General features: G+C 45.2%; 1 protein-coding gene across 11 annotated transcripts in view; it reads left to right on the forward strand.

The window, feature by feature from the left end:
- The window catches only part of RHBDL3 (rhomboid like 3), a 151,573-nt gene that overhangs the window by 17,074 nt on the left and 114,857 nt on the right, over positions 1–19,642 (forward strand). For 6 of the 11 annotated variants that reach the window (XM_081898807.1, XM_081898806.1, XM_081898810.1 and 3 more), the window contains one exon: positions 2,430–2,453. The exons of 3 other annotated variants lie outside the window; for them this stretch is intronic. Coding sequence is in view for 7 of the 8 variants with exons in the window: in XM_081898806.1 (XP_081754932.1) it covers positions 2,430–2,453 (24 nt within the window). In the remaining variant the exon portion in view is untranslated. Of the gene's footprint in view, positions 1–697; positions 725–796; positions 1,127–2,429; positions 2,454–19,642 lie in introns of those variants that run through there. 2 more of the 11 variants (XM_081898808.1, XM_081898815.1) reach the window with 2 other exon arrangements.

The following is a 19,642-nucleotide window of genomic DNA, read 5'->3' on the forward strand; positions in this document are numbered from 1 at the left end:
CCAAAGTAATGCCCAGTCAGGTTCATGCCAATGAGGTCTAACTGAAGGGATTCGTATCTTGTATCAGTGATGGCGGCAGCACATACACACCAAGAGGGAAACCAGAGCACCTCGCTGCAAAGGGAGGCTCGGCTGCCAGGGATGCGTGGCATCTCTGTCTGGCGGCATCTGGAGTTGCATTAAACAAAAGCGTTGATCGAACATTAACTCTGAATCACTGGACAGATTTACTGTGACAAGTGGGAGTTTTTATATAAAGGAATATTCACTCAGGCAAGAGCTCGATTGTTTCTGTGGGATTCCAGGGAGTTAGCGCACAAAAGCTGAGCTCTTTGATAGAACAGTTTGCCGAGGTGGACCTGCCATGCGTTTTCAGGTTCGATTGGCTGGTGTTATGCGATCTGCTCTAACCGGAGGTTGTCAAGAGTGCACGGCCTGGTGTTCCTTATAATGTACAGTGGTTTAAAAAACCCCTGCTAGTTTAAGACTCTCATATCGATTCAAGTTCAACCAAGCCAAGAAACTTCAAACCAAGGCTGATGCCCTAACAGATCCTATGCAATGTCATAAATTGCACTTAGTGTAACTTCCCATCCAGGCACCTGCGCTTCTTCCTTGGTCTTTCAGGAACACATCCATATGGGAAGTGGCTCTTTCCTCAGAGCAAGGCATTCTGGGTAAGGTGGGGCTAGGAAAGTGCCAGTACTGCTGCTGCTTTGTCATGGTGGCTAGAAAACCAATTTTAAAGAGTTTTGAAAGCTTATAAAGTTACTTTTAACATATTTTTTTTTAAAGAAGATTTTCTAGCCAGTAGTGCAGGCATTTTCCTTGGCCACCTTTCCCTCACTCTGTGAGGAGATCTGTCATCTCCTTGGCAGTCCCCTCCAAATGCTGCCTCCACAGTTTCTTGCAAATAGGAGGCGGTGCTGGTCTCCTCACTCCCTTGATTTTGATGTAGTTCTTTATTCCGGCCGTGTTCCTGATGTAGATCTTCACTCAACTCTTCTTCCCTGGTTGGGGGGGCGGCACTACTTGGTGGTTTGCCTCAGGTGCCAAAATGTCTAGGGCCGGCCCTGTGTTGACAGTCTTATCATCCACAAATTTGTCTCCTTTTAAAGACATGCAAGTTGGTGGCCATCTTGTGGTAGCGAATGCCATCACTTTAACTGTGTAAAGGTATACTTTATTTTGTCTGTCCTATCTCCTCCAATGTTCAGGGTGTCTATATGTTTTAGTGCTGTGCGTGCGAGAGAAAATTTTTCTCTTTTCACTTTCTACATTACATACATAACTTTATAAACTCCTGTCATAACACCCCCCCACTTGTCTTCGCCCCACCCCAAGCTTAAAAAGTCCCAAATGTGGTAACCTTTCCTCATGGGGTTTTAAGATGCATTAGACTTGTATAAAGCCATTATGATAGTGGCAGTTTTTTCTATCTTTATTTTAGATCTTGTTTGGTTTATGTGGAAATTGTTCAGTTGTGTAATAATAATAATAATAATAATAATAATAATAATAATAATAATAAATAAATAAATTATTCATTTATACCCTGCCCATCTTGCTGAGTTTCCTCAGCCACTCTGGGTGGCTCCCAACAGAATATTAAAAACACAATAAAACATCAAACGTCAAAAACTTCCCTAAAAAGGGCTGCCTTCAGAAGTCTTCTAAATATCAGATAGTTGTTTATTTCCTTGACATCTAATGGGAGTGCATTCCAAAGGTGCCACTACCAAGAAGGCCCTCTGCCTGGTTCCCTGTAACTTCACTTCTTGCAGTGAGGGAACCGCCAGAAGGCCCTTGGAGCTGGACCTCAGTGTCTGGGCTGAACGATGGGGGTGGACTACGATGGTTTAGGACTACTTTTGTTATGTTGAAGTTATATATATTTTTTTCTTCACGTTGTAAACTGCCTTGGGCATGGTTTGAACTGTGGAAAGGTGGCCTACAAATAAAATTATGTATGCATATATGTATGTATGTACCATCCAGATGTTTTGGGGCTACAACTCCCATCAGCCCTAACCAGCATGCCCAATGGTTAGGGGCGATGGAAGTTGTAGTATAGCAACATCTGAACTTAACCAGAGAGGGCTGCTCTACAGAGTGTTGTGCAATCAAACATAACTTCCAAATATCAGTGGCGAAGTGTTCAGTGTGGAGGAAATGGCGGCCTCTCTTTGCCATCTGTGATGGCAAGGGGGTTTGTGCCTCTGGCGTGGTCATAACTCTTCAGAGCAGCTCACTGTCCAAGGCAGCACCAGACAGCAGGACTTCCATTTCCTATATTCTCCATTTGATTACCTGTCTCTCTCAAAAAATAAAAAATGTTTCTGGAATGAATGTACATTTCTGTGCTCTTACACTTTTCTTCCTCTTTCCCCCTCTTCTTTCTTTTATGCATTGCCTCTTCCCTCTCCCAGCACTGGAAAGCTCTGTTTGATCAGGTATGTGAATAATTCAGATTTTTTTTTTCTCTAACACCTGCTAACAATGGAGACCCCGTGAGTTTGTTCAGTGGGAGAATCTTTTGTAACATGTAGCTTATGTGTCGTTAGTGTGGCAATGATTTAGTTGCAGTCATTCTTGGTAAGCATTACCCCCAACTCTGGGGTTCTGATTCCTGTTGTACTGTATCTTTGTACACCTTCCTTTAAATTCTTACCCTTATCAATGGATGACCCAAACCACTGAGCCTCTTGGGCTTGCTGATCAGAAGGTTGGCGGTTCGAATCCGCACAACGGGGTGAGCTCCTGTTGCTCTGTCCCAGCTCCTGCCAACCTAGCAGTTCAAAAGCACACCAGTGCAAGTAGATAAATAGGTACTGCTGCGGCGGGAAGGTAAACTGCATTTCTGCGTGCTCTGGCTTCTGTCACGGTGTTCCGTTGTGCCAAAAGCAGTTTAGTCATGACTGTGGACAAACGCCAGCTCCCTTGGCCTGACGTGAGATGAGCACCGCACCCCATAGTCATCTTTGACTGGACTTAACCGTCCGGGGTCCTTTACCTTTTACCAGTGAATGACCCTTCTTCCCAGGGCTGTGCTGTAAAAAGAAAGCAGCTCAATATGTTTAAAGATGGGTTTTCCCCTTTCTTTAGAAGTTTCATAGCACAGTTGCTAGTTCAGCTCCTTCATGCTTGAGTGAGATTCACAGGTAGAGCACATTGATACTGAATTTCAACTTTTACATTTTAATAACAGATCAGCTTATGGGAAAATACCTTGTGTAAGGTTTGACATGCTCTCTATATCTAATGTTTCAACAATGTGTGGGACATATTGATATCGGTCAGTTTCTTAACCCCCAGAGCTTCACTGATTTAGCCTAAGAGACTAGTTGATCACTGAAAAGAATCATATAACTGTTGAATTGGAAGGGACTGTCAGGGTCATCTAGTGCAGTGTTTCCCAACCGGTGTTCCGCGGCACACTAGTGTGCCGCGAGACGTTGCCTGGTGTGCCGTGGGAGGGAGGCGGGCGAGTCGGGCGGCGAGAGGCGGGGCGGCGGCGGCGAGCACACGCGGGGCGGCGAGCGAGCTCCCTCCCACATCCCATCGCCGCTCGCTTCGGCCGGCCTACTGGGCTGTCGCAGGCGGAAGGCCTGCGCATGCGCGAGGTTTTCGCGCCTTCGGGATTCCCTTCACGCCTTCCTCCTCCCGGGTCCTTGAGAGTACGGGAAGTGGCAGCGCGAGACCGGCGTTGAGACAAAAACGCAAAGTTCCATTCAGGGCTCCCCTTTTGCCACGTCGTCTCACAGTTTGGAAGATAGCAGCTCTCCAAATTAATAGTCCTCTTTGAAAAGGCGGGGCCTGAGCGTTCCACCAATTTAGGCCTCCTGCCGGGATGTGATATGGCTCCACCTTCCTCAAGGTGGTTCTGCTTTTAAATATTTTCCACCCTGTCACCATGAGGACTAGCGACTTCTTTTCGTAAAATATAAAATCGCTGCTCCTTGCTCTCGTGAGACTGTGTGTTTTAATTCGAAAAGGGTGTTCCGTGTACATTTGTGCGAGCTGTGCTGTAAAAAAAAGGGGTCTGTATCCGTTTGTCAGTGGCAATTGGATGGTCGGATACTGCAGTGATGGAAAAGTTTTTGAAAAGAAAAGAACTGGACTCTGAACAAAATTTGGAGCCAGATGAGAGCCCAAGTATGAGTGGGCATGAAAAGAAAGCAAAGATGGTTAGCTCAAGCAAATTCTCTGGCACAAGGCAATATAGCGACATAATAAAGTAATTATAAAATACTATCTTTGTGTTTATTTGATTCCTATTAAGAGAGTTACTTTATATATAGTCAATATAAGCACAGAGTTAATTTTTTAAACATTTTCTAATGGTGGTGTGCCTCGAGATTTTTTTCATGAAACAAGTGTGCCTTTGCCCAAAAAAGGTTGGGAAACACTGATCTAGTGCAATAGGCCCAAGGTTGGAAAGATACCTAAAGTGTTAGGATGGTAGGATATAGCACAGATAATGCTAGATTAAGATTCAGTAGTGAATCTCCACTTCTGCCCCATGCAAAACCAGGGGCGACTTGAACCCAAAATCTCCTCACTCATGCGCAAATGAAACATAGTACAATCATGTGTGTCACACATGCACAGCAAACATTCACTGCTGATACACAGATGTCACCTCTGTGTATGTATAGAGAGGGCTTTTTTTAAATCAGTAGAGCCTCTAAAGTGAATGGTATTGTGGCAGAGGTTTTAACATGTCTGCTGATGTTGCCCGTTGCTTAATCCTGCTAGTGCAAAGGCTTCCTTTGGCTGTTTTCATAGCAAAGTCAATAATTAAAAAAAAAAAACAAGAAAAACTAAGCAGGCAGGAGCCGGCTGGTCTCAAAGATCTACTGAAGTCTGTTCACAGTTACGTTGGCAGGCTAGGATTTGTTCTGTAACTTGCATTTTGCTTGTTTGCATTTATATAATTAATGGGATTTTACCTGTGGATCTGAAAACCCATTGCCGTTTGCAAGCATTCAAATGGTGTTTGTAGATATTTTCAAGATACGTGTTCTAAAACACAAACGTGGAAAAAAGTTAACATTTCAAGGTACAATTTCTTTCCATTTCCTTTTTATTTCCAGTTTTAGTGACATGCGAAAATACGTAGACATTTTCCTAGAGTTTTGTCTTGGTGGCTCGCTTTTGGCCTGCAACACTCTGTTAATGTGTTGCGCCCACTTCTGTGTAGGCAGAAATACCACTTTATGCAAGCGAACTGTTATTACTTTGTCTGGCCCTTGAAGAAGGCAGCGTTTTATGAGGCAATATAATAATTTGGTTCCTGTATGTGGTCAGACCGCACAGCGACTATCTGAGTGGGTTGCCTTGCCAATGAGATGTGCCTCTCATCCCAGAGATGGCTTATTACCATTCCCTAAGTAAGCTCACTGCCAGTGGTGATGAGTGTCTGTTTATAACCCAGTAAGCTGTGCTCTATATTTAGCCCATAAATCTGGGGTGAGCAACATTCCTCATTGTGTGCAGAATGTATCTGGGGTGGGATCACGTAGTTGCATTACTCTAATGACAAGCTGGAGTCCATTCTGTAACACATTGGCATCTGTATCAGTTGTTTTATTTGGGGTGGGGGGTGGGGCGGGAGAAGGAGGTCCTTCTGCATGAGTTTGCTTTGCCACTCTGAATTTCCTCTTCTTTGGGAGCTATTTTATGGCCACTTTTCATAGCTGCTTCTTAGTTTTGGTGTTATTTTGATGATAATAATGATAATGATAATAATAATAATAATAATAATAATAATAATAATAATAATAATAATAATAATAATTTATTATTTATACCCTATGGGTTTCCCCAGCCGCTCTGGGTGGCTCCCAACAGAATATTAAAAACACGATAAAACATCAAACGTTAAAAACTTCCCTAAAAAGGGCTGCCTTCAGATGTCTTCTAAAAGTCAGATACTAGTTTATTTCCTTGGCATCTGATGGCAGGGCGTTCCACAAGGTGGGTGCCACTACTGAGAAGGCCCTCTGCCTGGTTCCCTGTAACCTCACTTCTCACAGGGAGGGAACCACTGGAAGGCCCTCAGAGCTGAACGATGGGGGTGGAGGCACTTATTCAGGTATACTGGGCCGAGGTCGTTTCTCCGAGGTATTGGAAAGTGTGTCAGTAAGTGAGAGGAAGCTGCCCTACACCAAGTCTGGTCCATTGAGCTTAGTATGAATAGCACTGACTTTCTAGGATTTCAGAAAGGCTAACATGGAGGCACTAGGAACTGGTCCTGAGACTTTGGCATGTATTCTATCATTGAGCTATTATCCTTTTATCATGATGATGAAAACAGGGAGGGTCAAAACTATGCTGCTGTTGCTGGAAAGGCACCTGCAAACTGAGTTTGGGGCCTGAATGTGCAAGGCACCTCCTTCCTTCCTTCCTTCCTTCCTTCCTTCCTTCCTTCCTTCCTTCCTTCCTTCCTTTTCAGTCCACTGAGATGTGTAGACTACAGCTGCCTAGTCTGAAGTTCTAAGAGGAACTAGCTGCTTTGCATTTTAACAGTTCAGCAAAAGTGCTATATTTGGATGAACGTGCTATCCCTGTTTTCAAACCCGGAACCTGAGTGTAGACTCTGTTGGTGAATAACTGGAGGGAGGAGTACAGGACAGGTAAGATAGGAGTCTCTGCTCATGGCAGAGCCACAGAAAAGTAGCTGCGAGATGGAACAACCCCTGAATTCACCCCCCCCCAAAAAAAAATTATGGGTAAGCGTCTTGTGTGCATGCATTCATTAGGAGTATTTCTGGCAGCAAAGGGCATCATGCAGAAACTCACCCATGCCTACTGGGGCAGGAATAGGACATCCTATGATGTGTATTCTCAAGCCAAATCTTTCCCTGAACAAAGTGAGTCTACCCATTAACCACTGCAAAGATTAAAAGTGGAGTGGGAGTTAGTTCCAAGGGCATGTGCTCTGTGGCACTCAGCCTTCAAGCCCGTTTCCACCCGATAGTTTTCCTGCCTTAGCAGGTCAGGATCCCCACACCCTGCCTTCTGCCGCTGAAAGTATTTTCCAGCCGATTCTCGGCAACAGAGAGTCTAAGGACCCTTTAAACCAGTCTTCGCCAACCGGGTGCCCTCCAGACACTTTGGATTTCAACCCCCAGCTAGGGATGGTGGAAGTTGCAGTCCAAAACATCTGGAAGGCTTCCCTATGTATGTACCCAGGAAAAACAGTTTACCGTTTGAGGTCCACATCCTATCTATGGTTGCTTTAGAGAGAAGCAGATGTTTTAGTCTCCCTTTTGTCCCCAATGTTCCTGTTGAGGAGACAGTTTTGCAGCATCTTCTGCTGGCTCCCATTTCATCTCAAGGAGGCTCACAGCTCAGGGGTTTCCAGGTTCAGGCCCTGGCATCTTCAGGTGGAGATGTAAAACAACAATGACACCCCTCCTGTCTGAAAACCACTTCCAGAGTAGACTACGCTGTGCTTGATAGACAAATAATTTGACCCTGGTGTAAGGCAGCTTCCTATGATCCAATGGCTCTTCTGTCCCTGAAGAAGAGTTAGGATTTGATATCCTGCTTTATCACTACCCGAAGGAGTCTCAAAGCGGCTGACATTCTCCTTTCCCTTCGTTCCCCACAACAAACACTCTGTGAGGTGAGTGGGGCTGAGAGACTTCACAGAAGTGTGACTAGCCCAAGGTCACCCAGCAGCTGCATGTAGAGGAGTGGAGACACGAACCCGGTTCACCAGATTACGAGTCTACCGCTCTTAACCACTACACCACACTGCAGGCATTAATCCTGGTGAGGATTAGTGTCTGCAGAACTGCCAGCTGCCATCAGGGATACTTCCCATTTGGCACAGGGTGTTTGTATGCATCAGTGGTAGCTGGAGATATTTTGATGGAAGATGGTGTGCTTGATCCCCAATTTTCCTGCAAGGAAAATTCCACAAACTGGTTCATTTTGACCCTACCTGAAATGATGGTTTAGCTATTTTGAGGACTTGGGTGATGAGAAGACATCATCAGATTCTGCCTAACTGGAGTGCTATTGCCTTGTTGTCTGTTGGTCCTAACAGTGGTTTCTGTGGCTTCCTAACAGTGGGAGCAAGCTTCATACTGAGCAGCTGGGTTGAAATTTGCCCCCACTGAAACTATAAAGGCATTTTTTAAAAAAGAAAAGAAACTTAGAACATCAAACCAACTAGAGCCCTAAATGGATACCAGATGGCAGACCTAGAATCCAGCTGCTGCTGTCCCAGATATCTGGGTAGCATGGCAATCCAACTGGCAGCAGATGGCTGTGGCGCAGGTGCTCACCCACACCCCTTGGGTAGGGAAGCAGTCATGAAATAGGGCATCTAAGGATGCACTGCACTCCACTGCCAAAAGGATCATGAAGCTGAATTTACGTGGTCTCTGCTTGCAAATGTTAAGCAGTGTCATTTGAAGCTGTAGACTCATGTGCAACCCAAAAGATCGGCTGTTTTGTGGTTTATGTGCTAGGTTCTTGACAACGTCCCACTCCTCAGTTGCTGGGCAGTGAGGTGACTACATCGCTAGAAATGGAAGATGATAAAAAATGAGATGAGAGCTTGGTGCAATATACCACTTAACACTGGCTTGAGACCTGCCAGTACTCAGCTGAAATGGACTGGGACGTAACTGAAGTCTCAAAATAATTAGCCCCTCCTGAGATGAGCAGGCAATGTTGAAATTTAATCTGTTTCTGGGGTGTTCTTGCCAAAGAGAGCACAGCTCATGAAAACTGGTCCCCAAGCCTTCAATGGATTCACAAAGCTTTTATCACCTATGGGCAAAAGCAGAAGTCTTCTTCCTAGATTTGAGAAACTAAGATAGATGGAAAGCCCACTAGGTTTGGGTTGGATGATGAAATATATTGTTTGCTGTAATTAAAAATTTCCTCTTCCATCTGGGGTGGTTGAGTGCAAGTTTTAACATGTCTTTATCACATTTGTATATCATTAGAGGATCCTCATGTGCATCTCAAAGTAAGCGTGGCGTACATTTGTCTCACCGCCAACCCTCTTATTCTTGTACAATGGTGAGTTAGGTTAGGTTAGTCAACCAGTGAGCTTCATGGCTGAGTGAAGATTTGAATCTAGGGTTTCCCTGATCCAAATCTACCACTTTATCCGGCACAGTATAATATTGCCTATTCCGAATAGCAGCAACTCTTTAAGGCTAAGGCAGGGCTCTTTCCTGGGCTTGCTACCTGGTGTCATTTTTAACAACAGGAGACACTGGAGTTCGAACCTGGAACTGTCCTTATGTAAAGCGTGTGCTATGCTGCTGAATTAGGACAATGTGGAGCCCATGAGTGCCAAAGATGCTTGAGGGTGACTTTGTTAGCCCTCCTCCTGTTGGGAGTTAGCTCGTGTGGAAGAGTCAGTTCCTACTGGGACTGCTACAGGGGCAAAAGGCCCAGTCCAGCTCAGCCCACCCACAGCAGCTATTTGCTAATCAGCTATGCAAGCCTGAGTTCTGCAAAAAATATATCAATTAGGTCACCAGCCAGTCAATAGCAGGTCATGTTGGACTGAAGTTCGGAAAAACTTTCTGACAGCAAGAGCTGTTCAGCAGTGGAACAGACTCCCATAAGAAGTTGTGGACTCTCCTTCCTTGGAGGTTTTTAAACAGAGGTTGGGTGGCCATCTGTCATGGATGCTTTAGCTGAGATTCCTGCATTGCAGGTGGTTGGACTACATGAGCCTCGGTTTCCCTTCCAGCTCTTAAGATTCTATGATTCCAGGACCTTGGATAGCTCCTGCTCTGAAAAGGTCTGGAGCTCAGCTGTGGCCTTTTTATCCCTGTTGTCCAGGCTGCCTTTCCCAGGCTCTGATTTCTTCCTGCATGACCGATGGAAAGTCTTAACGAGGCTGGGCTGTGGCCTGGAGCCCAGCACTCTGTTGGAGGCAGCTCCCGCCTTCTGCATTGCAGCCTGCTCAGTTGGTTAGGGCATGGTGCTGATAGTGTCAAGGTTGCAGGTTCGATCCTTGTATGGGACAGCTGCGTATTCCTGCATTGCAGGGGTTGGACTTGATCCTCAGGGTCCCTTCCAGCTCTACAATTCTGTGATTCTATGAGGCTCTTGGTGTAGAGGTGGGGTCAGTCCCTCTGAGGAATTTGACTTGGGGGTGTTGTCTCAAGCTCAGGAGGCTCCTAGCTGATGGGCTTAACAGCCTGGTGTCAGAGCCCAGGTTCAGGTTCAGCATCTCTGTGGCTTATGTCGCTAGTCCTTATGATCTAGCTGGTGGTCCCTCTTCAGTGCCAGAGTCTTGGCTGCTGCTCATGTGGACGATCCCATGAAATGTTTTCCTGTTTTGTTTTTTGATGGGACTGTAATTCTGGATGAACTGACGATAAAGTGGTTTTGGTTTGTTTTGCATCTTGAGCTTCAGAATGTCTTTATACATGTGATCCCACACATCGGATTTTTGTTCCACATCTGCCATCTCTCTTGAGAGTTCAGGTGTGTTCAAGCCATGCTGAGCACTTCACACATCATTCTTGAATTAGAAACACATTTCCAAGCAAAGTAATCACATCCTCCACCCTCACCCCCCCACCCTCACTTTTTAAACTGCTTTCTCTTACTAGCTTGGTTTCTATTTTTGAGGCCTGTTTATTGTCCAGTTTCAATTTGTATGGTTGGTGTCTTTTAGTTTCTATTAAAAATGCCCCTTGCTTTAACTCTTGTGTGCATTTTCTAGTGAAAACAGATGTCTGCGAATTGCTTAAGAATGTTCATAGCAGGTTTACAAACAGCTTCCTGCCTGGTTACCTCCGATAAGTATAAAAGCATCTCTGGGCGTCCAGAGAGGGGCAGCATTTGTAAAATGGCATTTCAGGTGGTCCTTGTGCCATAAATGTGTAACACAGACAAATGCAGGCAACAAACCTTTTTTAATGGGACAATACACACTTATTTGTTTTGTTTGCAAAGCTGGCTTGCAGTTAGAAATCACTATGCCTTTAGAAATGCTGCAAATTGTCATTGCAGGGCAATCCTAACAGAGGTGTAGGGAAGACTGGGGCATCAAAGCAGGATTTGATGCCCTCTTGACTCCTAATCAGCATGGGGTTATTTCCCAGATTTTGGTGTTGTGCTGGCTCCAGGCTGGCACAGCAGAAGGTCCCAAATTGAGCCTCTCTCTGGCTGAATTCCATACTAGTCCAGCTCCCAGTCCATGGCCCCTATTCTACCCCCAGAATGCTCTGTTTTCCCCCACCCCTAAGCTTCCTACTCCTGGTGGGAAGGCCTCTGGTTGTAGGCTTCTGTCCACTTGGTCAAAGGCTGAATAGTTGGAGTCTGCACATCAGCAGCATTCATCCCCTACTGAGAAGCTGGTGGAGAAGAACCTATGCTTCATCCTAAAATCCCCAGCTCATAGCCACCAACATGGTGGTTGTAGTTCGGACTGCAGGTAGAACTGCTGTTCTTACATTTGCTATCTCATGGGTGTATGATGAGAATGGGGTCTTTCTGGCAGATCCGGCGCTGGGAGGTAGCAGTGTTCAAAATTAGCCAGGTGCCAGGTGTATTTAGCACCTGGCTTTCAACCACTTGTGACCAAGTGAAGATGCCTGGGCGTCAGGATGGCGCCTGACATCTCCACCATCTGGAGCTGCCTGCTTGAGGATCCTTGGATCCTGACTGTTTTTGCACACTAATACCACATCCTGTAGAATTTTTTATATTTTATCTGCACAATTGGAGTGAATTTCTGGAACCAAAATGTTTTGGGGTTTTTTTCTGTGCAGCCTGAGCAGGAGGAGGCAGAGGTTGGACTACCAGGGGTCAGCAAACTTTTTCAGCAGGGGGCCGGTCCACTGTCCCTCAGACCGTGTGGGGGGGCCAGATTATATTTTGAAAATAATAATAATAATGAATGAATTCCTATACCCCACAAATAACCCAGAGGTGCATTTTAAATAAAAGCACACATTCTACTCATGTAAAAACATGCTGATTCCCAGACCGTCCACGGGCCAGATTGAGAAGGCGATTGGGCCGGATCTGGCCCCCAGGCCTTATTTTGCCTACCCATGGACTAGACCAATATATATGTGGACTGTCCCTGGAGCAAGTGACATTTCTTTCTTAAGTTCTCAGTTTGGGAGTGCCCTTGTTGAAGTCTGGAGGACAAGGATAGGCTGGGGGCTAGATCCTACTTTATCAAGCTACTTAGTAGGTCCCTTTTAAACTCCTTGTCACATGCCTGACTTAACAGTGGTTTGCCATTGCTCCTCACTCCCACTATGAAAATCATCCTTGACAGCAATCTGTTTGCTCAGACCTGCCACCCCCCACCCCAGCCCCCAGCCCAGAAGCTCCCTACTGCTTAAGTTAGCACCTTGGTTCAGCTCCCTGAATCTTGGCTGCATTTTTGTTACAGCTCGTGAGGGAGTCATGGATTCCTCCACGAATGTCTTTCCCTCCCCCAGCGTGAGTGTGATGATGCTAACAAGGCGAAGCGGTGTGAGAGCCTCTCTCTGGAGATGCCAGGCTAAACCTCAGCTGTGTGGGCAGAAGAGAGAGAGAGAAAAAAAACTTGACAACCACATTGCAGTTACATCCTGGAGACTGCTAATGCCAGGAAAAGTTCGGATTCATAACAATAACAGCAGCAGCAGCTACAGTGCAGATCTGCAACAAGTGCATCTGAGGACAGTGGTAGGAAAAAAGAGGGGAAGCCATAACTTTACTTTTTAAATGGAAAGGATTAGACTTTCAGCCTCTATCTCAATTTTAGAGGGAGTTTTTTTGGTGGCTTATAATTGACAGAGCCATTGCTTTAAAAACCATTAGGCTTTCTCCAGTTTCGTACCTCATGGTTTTTGGATAAAAGAAGGCGATATCAGTAAATGTGGAAGAGGAGTTAATTATTAAAATATTTCCCCCTATTATATATGCATAACCACTTGATTAATTTCAAGTGCATCTCCTGATATGTGAGAACATGACACATGATTTTTTAATTTATTTTTTAAAAAAATCCTGCAGCATATGTTTTTATCTTTCTAGAGCTAGGGATAAAAATAGAGCGAGAGCGCTTCATGCCAAGGCAATATCATTTTCCTTTCCCATTGTCCTCTCTTGTTGCCTTTCCTTTGGGCTTGGTTTTATGCCACATGGTACTTGTGGAAAAGAAACGTTATTAACAGAGAAGAGAGGAATAGCTTGTTTGTGGCGAAGTCAAAGAGGAGTACATGGTTGGCTGAGGTGACTAGGAGAACTCTAAATCGCCTGCAAGTATTTCACTTAATAAGTGAGTTGGCTTGATCCCAAGTTCTTACTGCTGCCTCTTGAACTTCCTCTAGCTAATTCTAACCCTATCTTGTCTACATGCTGAAGTACAGTTTCACTGCCAGCAAAATCTTAAAAGGAGCCTGGGTTGGTGGAGCTGGTGGAGGCAAATGTTGTTTCTTTTGTTTTGTTTTTCATTTGTGCCTGATAATTTTCTATGGCTGCAACCCTAAGCTTCTTGGAGGGGCAGCTGGGTGGCTGTTTTGGCACCACGTACCTCTCCAGAGTCACTTCCCTGATGCAGCGGTAGGAAGTTCTGCCATCATTGCTAAAGCACTCTTGGTATTCCAGTGGTGGTAAGAGCGAAAGGAGAGGGTGTTCTGGGGGCTTGTCAGGGGCAGATCAACGAGGACTCGAAGGACGTTGAGTTAACACTTGTATAGCTCAGTTGGTTAGAGCGTGATGTTGATAATGCCAAGGTTGCAGGCTCTATCCCTGTATGGGACAGCTGCATATTCCTGCATTGCAGGGGGTTGGACAAGATGATATGCAGCAAAACAATTGCTCTGCCCTTCATTTATATAAGATGGACCCCAGAATGGATTGTTTTCTCTCCCATTGAAAAAAAAACCATAAGGATTTTTTAAAAAATCATTTTCAGAAGATAGGGGGAGGTAGATAAAACCCCCTGCTCCATCCATCCTGTCCCATATGAGCCCCGCAAGGCTTAGGAAGTGACAGGTCTTCCCCGCCCCCTACAACCACCATCAGATTGCTCTGTCTATGCCAACTCCTCAAGGCAGCTCACAGCGCATCTGCCTTGGTAGCTCAGTCGGTAGAGCATGAGGCCCTTAATCTCGGGGTTGTGGGTTCAAGCCCCACGTTGTGCAAAAGATTCCTGCATTGCAAGGGGTTGGACTTTCAACTCTACAATTCTGTGATTCAACAACTGCTAAAATACAATTATTTTTAGGGATACTTCCCTGCCTGTATTTTTTTTTTAAAAGCCCATTCTGTCAACAGGTCACACTCCCAAAGAAAGTTTTGGGTGAGGCTCATTGAAGAAGCAAAGCATATTGAAGGAATTATAAAAAGGCTTCCCCACACCTTCTCATTATTTCCCCTGAAAGGTGAAATGCGTAGGGCGTGGGGACTTGAAAAGCCGGGGAAAGTTTCTTTGGAGATGTGTCAGGTTGAGGTGGGGGCAGATGGGAGGGGAGATGGGCTGCCTGCATTTAGTCCCCAGATCTTAATCCCTTTTACAGTTGTCAGCGTGGCCTGGCAGAGGGTCTGGAGGCAGGGGGGGAAGGCTGACAGAGTATTCTTGAGCTGAGGGAGTTGTTGGGGTTGGGGTGGGGGAGGGTTAAGAAACACCTGCCCCAGTCCTGGCCCTGGTACCTTTGGGAGGAATGGGGATGACAGCTGGGCCGATGCTGAGGCGACTATCATCTGCTGCTGTTTGACGCACTCTGTCCACGGAACACACGATTAATGAGTCAAGGGAGGCCTATTGTGAGTGACAAAGACCCAGAGGCTTAAGTAGGGCTCTCGATCTTCTCGATCCACCATCGTATTGCATTTTTCAAGTGGGGTTTGCGGGGGAAACATTGAGGCACCGCCGTCTAAAGCCACAATGCTTCTCTTTTTTTCTTCTCCCCCAAACTGCTGCTGACCTTTGTCACGCAGCTTTAACCCTTTGGCTTCTCTGGTTTGGGCTTTGGGGTTGAAGAGAAATCTCCTTTATATTGATTGCCTTCTCTCTCTCTCTCTCTCTCTCTCTCTCTCTCTCTCTCTCTCTCTCTCTCTCTCTCTCGCCTTGAAAATATGCTGGTGATTGGTGAGGACATATAGCTGGAGGCAGAAGATGCCGGCCAAGTGTCACTGTTCCCCAGCAGTCTAATTAATATTCTCATCTTTTCAGTTTCCGGAAGTATAAGAAGCAAAGCTCTACCTGCCTCAGGAGAAGCAAAAGCTGCTTCATGTAGATTTTTCATCTATTTCAACAACAAAAAATCCAAACCACCCCAGGTGTACAATAATAAAAGTCCAATACAACAAAAGCGAGACACAGTCGATCATCTGAAGTTGTGGGTGTTCAGCTGGAAATGAGTGTTTGCTTTGTTGAAGCACTTCCTCCACACTCCCTGCAAAGGTGATGCTATGCTCTTTAATGATTCAAAAAGCTGGTGGAAAGCTGGTTTGAACTTGCTATCTCCCTCTAGCAATGTGCTTTTTCTTTTTCCTTCTTCCTGGGAGTATGTAGGACGGGTTTCCTGAAAAAGCTGTATATTCCAGCCGCAGGCCAAGAAAATCCAGCACTCTCTCCACTCTGCCTACTGTTTCCTGCGTTACATGTTTGTCATGCTGTCTACAAAGGTTGCAAATATGTGCAGGCTAGGATGAGAACATGTTTGAATGAAAGGGAGCGCTGTTCATGTAGGTTCAGATAACGGAGGTTTTTACAGTACCCTATTTGCTTTGAGTAAAATGTGCAATGAAGGCAGATACAGTGGTACCTCAGGTTACATGCGCTTCAGGTTACAGACTCTGCTAACCCAGAAATAGTGCTTCAGGTTAAGAACTTTGCTTCAGGATGAGAACAGAAATTGTGCTCCGGCGGCGTGGCGGCAGCAGGAGGCCCCATTAGCTAAAGTGCTGCTTCAGGTTAAGAACAGTTTCAGGTTAAGTACGGACCTCCGGAACAAATTAAGTACTTAACCCGAGGTACTACTGTATTGCCATGGAAGAAGTAGCACACAATTGAATTTGGGTGCGTGGCCCTTAAAATATTGCATGAATAGAGATTTCTTTTGCACGTTGCCCTCTGCTGCACAACATAGGAATCCTTGCATAGCGCCGTTCATTGCCATCAGGACTTGATTCCAGCTGGCTGATGTTACATTGGCATCTGGGAAGGAGTCAGAGCCAAGTAGCTCCACCTGACACAAACTGGGTAGCAGGGGAACTTCACCACTTCAGAGGCAGATTACTGAGACATCCAGTCAGACTGTGTGGCACTACTCCACAACTGTGTGGCACTACTCCACAGAGTGTTAATCTTGTGACACTCTGAAACCATCTTTTCAATAGCATGGTTTGCTTTCTTCTGTAGCTCGTGGTTTGCTTTGTTTGTGTGTCTCAACTGGAGTTATGTGTGTGTAAGCAATTGTTTTGCTGCTCACTTGCAGTTTGCTTATGGGATGTACTGTAGTGTAAAGGTAAAGGTAAAGGTAGAGGGACCCCTGACCATTAGGTCCAGTCGTGGCCAACTCTGGGGTTGCAGCGCTCATCTAGCTTTATTGGCCGAGGGAGCCAGCGTACAGCTTCCGGGTCATGTGGCCAGCATGACTAAGCCGCTTCTGGCGAACCAGAGCAGCGCACAGAAATGCCATTTACCTTCCCGCTGGAGTGATCCCTATTTATCTACTTGCACTTTGACATGCTTTCGAACTGCTAGGAGCAGGGACCGAGCAACGGGAGCTCACCCCATCGCGGGGATTTGAACTGCTGACCTTCTCATCGGCAAGCCCTAGGCTCTGTGGTTTAACCCACAGCAGCACCCGCGTCCCTTGTACTGTAGTGTAGTTTGATCCTAAATTAAACTGTAGTTGGTAGATAAATATACAAAGGGCTCTGGTGTTGTATGCTGAAGGATGGACCACGTGTCCTTTGGTACCTCTTAGCTTTATGATTAATGAAACCACTTATAGCCAGTTGCTATTATACTTGTGAACTCTGATTTAGCTCTAATTACTGGCAGACAGCATGGAATAGCAGCTGAAGACCCCCACCACCAGCCCAGGGGTTGTCCATCATCTTGTGCATTCAGTCAGGCCTGAAGATGTAATACAGGTCAAAATGTGCTTGCAGCATCGCGTTTGCATTGCCTACATACATGGATAGATTCTTCTGTGCATAGCTATCTATCCCTTTCTGGGTTGTGGCAATGACCTACCTGTAATCTAAATATGTCTCCCATTTGTTCCCTCTTAATTCTTGTAAGACAAAGTCTTACTATGCTGTTTTGCAGCCTCCCCTTTTTGATCAGCTAAATCACATCAGCTCTGATGATCTCATTTCACCATAAGATGAGCGTTTTCGGCCTTGCTTCCTAATGGAGGTTCAGGCAACATCCTATAGGACAAAAACTATGAGCCACTTCTTAACAGCGTGTAGTGAAAAATACATCTTGCCTGCAGGAAAGCACTAGAGCAAGGATGCAGCCAGTCAGGTTTGAGTTAAAACAGCTTTGTGTAATTCATCTTGTTTGCTGCACCTCTGGTTTGTAAAAAGTTTCTGCTCTCGTTAAAAATATATGAATCTTCTCTCCCTTCCGTCTCTCAAGTGCATGGGAATAAATCCCACATGAAGGATCGTCTGTGCAGGGGCGGAGAGTGAATGATGCTAGATGAGATTGAAATCAAATTGCAGTTGGATAATATTACTTCCATTTGTTGACTTGGTTTTTCAGTGTTTTTAATGTGTGGGGAATGAGGTTTTGTGTGTGTCTTGATGGCGCATAGTATATAGGTGTTTCCATTTCAGATTAATATGTCATCAACTCCCCCCCCCCCGCACCAGCCCATCCATGTGCTTTTAACCGATGCATTGCTCAGCACACACTGCATCCTCCACGCGCAAGTCCATTAAAGCAATATTAAATTTTAAAGCTTGTGCATAGGTTGGGCTGGAAATCCTGCACACACATCTTGGCCACGTATTGTTATGCAAGTCAGCTGTGTGCTCAAAGTCTCATTCCTCATGGCTGGTCTATTGTCCAGGGGATGGTCCTGTCTCTATAGGAACAGTGCCAGCTGGCTAGCTAGCTGAAGCAATGTCAGCCTTTACTTTGAAGGCCAGTGCTTATGCCTGCAGGGGCAGCATAATACTGTTCCATTTCCTTTCTTTCTTTTTTTTTAATCATCTGTTCTTACCATAATAGCACAGTGCTATGATAGCAGGATTTCCAAATGGCTGGGAACTACTCTAGAATAACTGTATTTTACAGCACTGTATTTTGCTGCTGTGTAACCACTGTCACTCTTACTAGCTAAGCAAATGTTTTAGTAACCTGGTGAAAGATGATAGGGTTGGTTGGGTGTGTGTGTTTGGTAGCGTGTGTGTGGAGCGGTCTCTCTCAGGAGATTGTGGACTCTCCTTTCTTTTTTAAGCAGAGGTTGGATGGCCATCTGTCATGGATGCTTTAGTTTAGATTCCTGCATTGCAGGGGGCTTGTGATCCCTTCCAGCTCTACAATTCTATGGTTCTATGATTCCCGCAAAGATTGCTATGAACTGTGGTTTGTTCAGGGTGCTGAGAGTTGCTAGGAGACCTCCTACACCCTTCCCAGAGCTACAATTCCCAGAGTGAATTAACAATAAATCCCCATTCGCAGGGAACTCTGGAAATGTCAGATGATAGAGTAGTTTGATGGTGTGAACAGACAAACAGGATATCTGAGCATGACAATGTTGGTCAGGGCAAAGGTGGGGCTTGACTAGAATTCTGGAACCTTGGAGAGCTCCAAGCATGCAATTCAACTCTGTGACTGTAGGTGCTTTGTGCAGCCCAGTTTGTACAGGACTAGAAACATTTTAAAACTTTAAAAAAAAGTTTCTTGGGATTCCAGACTTTTGTACCAAAGCCCATATTCCATATCATATATTTTGTGCTTGCAGAACATCAGAAAGCGTATAATATATATTGCAACACCCCTTCAATTATTTACTTAATGGGTAGCGTATGTGTATTTTAAATTTGAATGCAAGCTTCGTGAAAAGTTTATGTGGTGATGGAAGAAATTGTACAGCAACTTCGGGCATTTCCTCTAGCAGATAAGACTCTTATGGAACTGCACCATGTCGGAAAAAGATATAACAGATTTGCATATTCATTATAAATGGGGTGCAAGTTTCTTGACTCTGTGCTATTGCTGAGGGGATTAACAGAGACAAAGGTCCCCACGCAGAAAGTGCTATAAAAGTATTTGCCTGGGCACCAATAAAACCTGAAATGTTAATGTGTGAACTGTTTGATCATACATCTCACACACCAAGCAAGAGTGTGGTTGTTGATGATATGTAAAAAACCAATATATGCATGCTGCCATGACTGCACTCTGGGATTAAGAAGAAAGAATCCAATCAAGAATGAAGGTTGAATGGGCAGAAGTGGTGTGAAATCAATTATAGCTGCAAGAGGCAACTGTCAAGGAAGGTGGTGAAGCTAAGTGGATGGTGCTGATGCATGAAAACAAGAGATGGTAGGAACCCAAGGCAAAGCACAGTGTGAAACCAACATGGGGTTCCCAACCCTATTTGTCCCCTTTTAGCTATTCTCACCTGTTGTTGTTTTTTCCTAGATAAGCTTTGAGAGGGAGGGGAATAACGGG

The sequence above is a fragment of the Podarcis melisellensis genome, assembly GCF_964234715.1.
Source record: "Podarcis melisellensis genome assembly, chromosome: 2".
Taxonomy (NCBI): Eukaryota; Metazoa; Chordata; class Lepidosauria; order Squamata; family Lacertidae; genus Podarcis; species Podarcis melisellensis.